The following is a 5,460-nucleotide window of genomic DNA, read 5'->3' as shown; positions in this document are numbered from 1 at the left end:
TTACATACCTTATTGTCAGACGTATTCTGCTTCTCCTCATTGATCACCGTCTCCAGACGGAATCGCTTTCTTGATGAACGCCACCTCAGTAACGGAATCTCGTTGGGATTGTGACTGGGCCATCTTCTCCCAATCTTTTCACCGAAAATAGGTACTGATTCAAACGCCCATATGAGATACGCATGCACAAATCCATGAATAGAGTAAGTGCCTCCATCTAAACACGCAACTTTAATAGATTCTACTAAATGCTTAAAAGCATGACGCCCCCACGGATAACTCTCAAAAGCATCTTCATCCAACACTCGTTTTGCGCACTTCAACGGCACTCAACTATTCCGGTTGAGGCCAAATATTCCGACATGCAGGAGAAGGAGCTTTGCAACCATTTTCTTCTTCGCTTCACTCCATGTCTGACAGCGATCTATGACACGATCCAACTCATTCCAATTAGGACCGTCGAAGGTTTTGACACCCATCTCAGCCCAAAACTCAGTGTGATCAATGTCCCAGCCATCTTCGACAATTGGATCACAGTTGAACCGCGTAATTTCTGCGAACTCGTGCAACGAAAACCTCAACGGTCTACCACCAATCAAAGACCAAACCTCATACTGCCTGTCCACGGCCTAAAGAGGTCGCCCCCGATAGCAACACCGACACGGACGATAACGAATCCGAACCTGAAGACGAATCCGAAGGCCAGCATGTCCCAATCGATATCGAAGCCGAAGGAGAAGACGAACCTGAGGATTGGACCTTAGAAATCGTGGGATACATCGGAGATGGAACGGTCCCCGCGGATAAATGGGCAGCTCGGCGCCTTAAGGCTCGCGCAGCTCGGTATGTGGTCATTAAAGGCACTCTTCTCAGATGGGACGCTTCTGGTGTACTTTTGACCTGTGTTCACGGCAACGACATCGCGGAAGTAATGCAAAAGGTTCACGAAGGGGAAGGAGGAAATCATTCCGGAGCTCGTTCTTTGGCATTTAAGATCAAGAAAGCTGGCTATTACTGGCTTACTATGCTCTCCGATTGCGAGAAGTACACGGCACGCTGCGAAAAATGTCAACGTCACGGCCCGATGATAAATCTTCCCACCGAACTCCTGATGACTTCGACCGCACCATATCCTTTCATGCGCTGGGCAATGGACATCATCGGTCCCTTTCGCCGATCTACGACTCAGAAGCAGTACGTTCTCGTCGTCACAGACTACTTCACTAAATGGGTTAAAGCCGAAGCGTATCCCGAGATCCATGGAATCGATGTCAAGAAGTTCGTTTGGAAATTCATCATCTGCAGACACGGAGTTCCGTACGAAATCGTCACGGACAATGGAACCCAGTTCACTTCGATAATATTCCAAAATTTTTGTGCCAAGTGGAAAATCCGACTAAGCTTCTCTACCCCGCGGTACCCACAAGGAAACGGACAAGCCGAAGCCACGAACAAGACCATCATTGACGGACTGAAGAAACGACTTGATCTCGCTAAGGGAACGTGGGCAGACGAACTTGATGGCGTCCTATGGTCCCACCGAACTACACCGCGACGTTCAACCGGTCAATCACCATTCTTCCTCGCGTATGGCGCAGAAGCTATGTGCCCAGCCGAACTTAACGTCCCAAGCATTCGCCGAACTATGCTTACCCAACAGCCTGACGCGAATGACAACATGATGATCGATGCACTCGACATAGTCGAAGAGCATCGCGAACGAGCACTACTCCGGATACAGAATTACCAGCAACTTGCAGCTCGCTACTACAACAAAAAAGTTAAGGGTCGTCACTTTGAAGATGGCGATCTCGTACTTCGCAAAGTCTATCAAAATACCGAAGAGAAGAACGCAGGAAAGCTTGGTGCGAACTGGGAAGGACCATATCAGATTATGAAGGTGGTTAAGCCCGGCGTTTACCAACTCATGAAGTTAGATGGAACTCCGATCCCGCGATCTTGGAACTCAATGCATCTCAAACGATACTACTACTAGTTCGTTTCGAGCCTCGCCAAAAAAAAAAAAAAAAAAAAAAAAAGCCTCCGAACTACTTAGTCGGAGCAAAAACCCCTTTTGTACTTAGAACTACGAATGGCTTGATCCCTTTAAAGGGTACGTAGGCAGCTCGTTATCGAGTCCAGCTATAACATCAATAAAATTTTATTAAGTCAAAAATGACTAAGTGCTAGTTCGAAATCACAAGGGACCGAACTCCTTGTCTTTACATCGACTTCCTGGCCAGTTGTTCGATAGCATTCCACATGAATGCAAACTTAAAAGCCGAGATCTGTCTCGCGAGCACCCACATGGTGTCGTGGTTAAGCCACATATAAAAAGCCAGGCCCAGTCCCGCAGTTAAGTTTCTAAGTCACCAAGAACAATAAGCCGAGCACATCTCGCATACTTAGGTTCGACTTAGAAAAACCTTGAATTCGTTTCATGCGTTTACAAGAGTTCGAACTAGTTCACTCTTCCAGTACGAAATGGTTCACTTGGGTTCCCCAGGCCGAGCTCGTATGCTCGCACAATAAGCCGAACTCCTCTGATTCGCACCATAAGCCGAGTTCACAACACTCGCAAAACATAAGCCGAATTATCGCAATTCGCTATCAAAAGATAAAAATCGTTTGAACATCATCTACTACGTACCGATCTAGTACTTGAAAGATTGTCTCTAAGGCTAACGACAGGATAAAGTCAAAAATCAAAATTAAGACGCCAAGGCATAAAGAAATAAAAGGAACGATCATATAAAAGCCTCCAGAAAGGTAAACGAGTTCAAACAAAACCCACCAAGGGCTCGGAATTAGAGTTACAAAAGAAACCCATGCAAGGGCAGTTGAGTTCGAAAAGTAAATAAAAATAGGAAGAGATTAGATGGTCTTTGAGGCAGCAGTGTTGAGTATGTCCTCGTTTGAGCCGAACTGCTCACCCCTCGCAGGATCTTGCGCGCTCTGGGTCACATTCACGGCCGGAGTATCATCTTCCTCCACGAACGGAGACATCCTCTTGTCCTCCTCAGTGAGCATGCAAGCATCGATCGCGTTGAAGTCCTCCAGCGCCTTGGTATGCTTCGCTTCAATATCCGCAACCATTTCTGGCGGGACCTCGTACAGACCCTTCCTCCGCAACTGCTTGATGAAACCGAGGACCCCGGTGAGCTGGTTGTAGACCAAGTACGGCTTCCGAGCCTTGTCAGCATCGTCCAAACTCCGGATGACTTTCTCAAGGCGTTCGCAAGCCGTTGCGTGAACGCTCCTAGCTCGGTTCTTCCAGTGGGCCACCAACCTTTGCAGCCGATCCTTGTCTTTCTCAAACTCCCGAGCAAGCATTTTCTGGGCCTCAGTCAGCTCTTGCTTCACAGCCTTTAGCTCCGCACTCTCTTGCTTCAGTAAATCCACCGAGGAATTGAGAGTCTCGTTGATTTGCAACTCGGTGGCAAGGCGCTCCTCAGCTTTGGAGACCCTCTCTTCAAGCTCGGTAACCCTTACTTGCTCATCGAACAGGGCTACTTCATATGCAGCGACCAAGTTATTGGTCTGACTGGCGAACTGCACGGAGGAAACAGAAATTAGAACTCGTACTTAGAAGAATATCCAAGTCTATAAAGGATAAGTAAAATTACCACAGCAGTCGTGTGAGCGATTCCCTTGTACATGTTGGGAAACCGGAGCTCGGGAACCGAAGGAAGGCTAGGCACTTCCGAGGAGATCTTATGATAGAGCTCGGCGCAGGCGTCCACGTTCTCCTCAAAAGGAGTCTCCTCGTCGTAGTCAAAACAAACTCGGACCCTCTTAGCCGGCCCGTGCTCTTGAGAGCCCTCGACATGATCTCTCGTTTGCCTCTTCCGGGAGTGAGAAGCTTCGGCTTGGTCGTGAGGAATTGCGAGGTCCGACGTCGCAATCATGGGTGGTTCGAGCTCGACAGCTGCATCCTGCGCTCGGGATGAATCTTCAGTCTTCTTGACCTTCTTTGAAGATTTCTTCTTTTTCAGCTTCTTCTGACCAACTTGGTCAGGCGAGTTCGCAGCAGGTGGTAGTTCTTCTGGCGGCTCATCGGTCCGTCCGGCAACAGGGACTGGAATCGGATCAGCCATAGCCGGCTCCTCTTCATCAAAGAGAGTTGGGATCTCGTCGATTGAAAGCATCCTGGCAGCTCGAGAGCGTTGAATTCGCGACTTCAACGATTTGCGCTTAGAAGCAGCTCGAGGCTTACTAGCTCGAGTTTTTGGTTTCCGCGGTTTTGGTTCTCGAACGGAGCCTGAAATAAAAATATGTCAAAGGAGGAGTTCGGAGTAATTTAGAATAAAACAAGCGAAGATAGGATTCAATAAGCATACCTGCTTTCTTAGCTCGGCGTTGAAGAATTTCTTCCCACACTTCTGGCCAACGGCGCTTACCGACTTCACTAAAAGCTTCTTCAAGCTCGGAAGTAAGCCCGGAATTGAGGATGAGACTTGGGAGATGCCGACCTGCGAGGATCAGAAAAAGAGTTAGACAAATATAGAAGTAAAAATTAATAAAGTACGAGCTCATCTAGAACTACCGATCGGAATCTTCCACTCCGATTGAGTTGGGATGTCAGAGTTGCTGACAGTGAGATCGTTCATTTCGAGATAGAAGTACAAGGATTCCCAGTCATTGAATTTACTGGGTTTAGGTCCCATAACTAGGTTCTTCTTCGGCTTGGCATTGGCGGCGAAGAACCACTCCTTGGACTTATGAATATTCACCGAGAAAAGATCTTCGAAAAAACGGTTGTAAGGAATTTGGCCGAGTTCGTCGCATAGGGTGACAAATCCGACATAGTTCGTTATGGATGCAGGCATCACTTGTGAGAGAGCTACCCCACGCCGATTGCAGTACCCGATGAGACGAGAGGGGATAGGAAGTGTGAGCCCACATTGCGTGAAGTAGTTCAGATATACGCAAAGAAAGCCTTCGGGTACGTCCCACGGCCGATCTCCAGCTTCTGGGATTATGAAGGCAATCTGACCTAAGAGCCCGTTCTCTTCGAGCACGGCTTGGATAGCGCCCGAAGATACCGAAGAGGACGGTACATTTTGGGGGCGAACGACCTTCCGTCTCGGAAGAGGCGGGGAAGCATGGTTCACTGCTTCAAGGTTGTCCTCGGCAATTTCCGCTTCGTTAACATCAGCTTGAGGCGAGAATAATGAATGCGAGAAGAAGTTCCTCTCGGTCCCATATCAACAGTTCTTCCAAGCGGACACAGAGTCGATGCGAGTTCGAAGATTGTGTTTTCTCTTTACTCATTAGGGAGAATGAAAACGGTTTGGAGAGGAGATGCATCGGAATTTAAACAGAGATGGATTTCAGAGAGTGAAAGGTCGATACATGTGCCATCTTTTAAGTTCTTATCATTCAACGCCGGTCCAAGGACTTGTTTGGGGAAAGATGTGGCTATGACGCAGATGAAGACAGTGGCTGTAAAAATCATAC

At 48.0% G+C, this 5,460-nt stretch overlaps 1 protein-coding gene across 1 annotated transcript; it reads right to left on the bottom strand.

The window, feature by feature from the left end:
- Positions 1-2,874: 2,874 nt before the first annotated feature.
- On the bottom strand, positions 2,875-5,195 carry LOC112086014 (meiosis-specific protein ASY2-like; the record flags this gene model as incomplete). The annotated part of the gene is made up of 4 exons (XM_024154816.1): positions 2,875-3,552; positions 3,627-4,261; positions 4,341-4,472; positions 4,547-5,195. Coding segments are annotated over 4 exons (2,094 nt in total), but the record flags the coding sequence as incomplete, so codon positions are not given.
- Between the last annotated feature and the right edge of the window lie 265 nt (positions 5,196-5,460).

The sequence above is a fragment of the Eutrema salsugineum genome, unplaced genomic scaffold (assembly GCF_000478725.1).
Source record: "Eutrema salsugineum unplaced genomic scaffold, Eutsalg1_0 scaffold_246, whole genome shotgun sequence".
Lineage (NCBI taxonomy): Eukaryota > Viridiplantae > Streptophyta > Magnoliopsida > Brassicales > Brassicaceae > Eutrema > Eutrema salsugineum.
The sequence above is the reverse complement of the archived record's forward strand: the minus strand, read 5'-3'. Positions and strand labels throughout refer to the sequence as shown.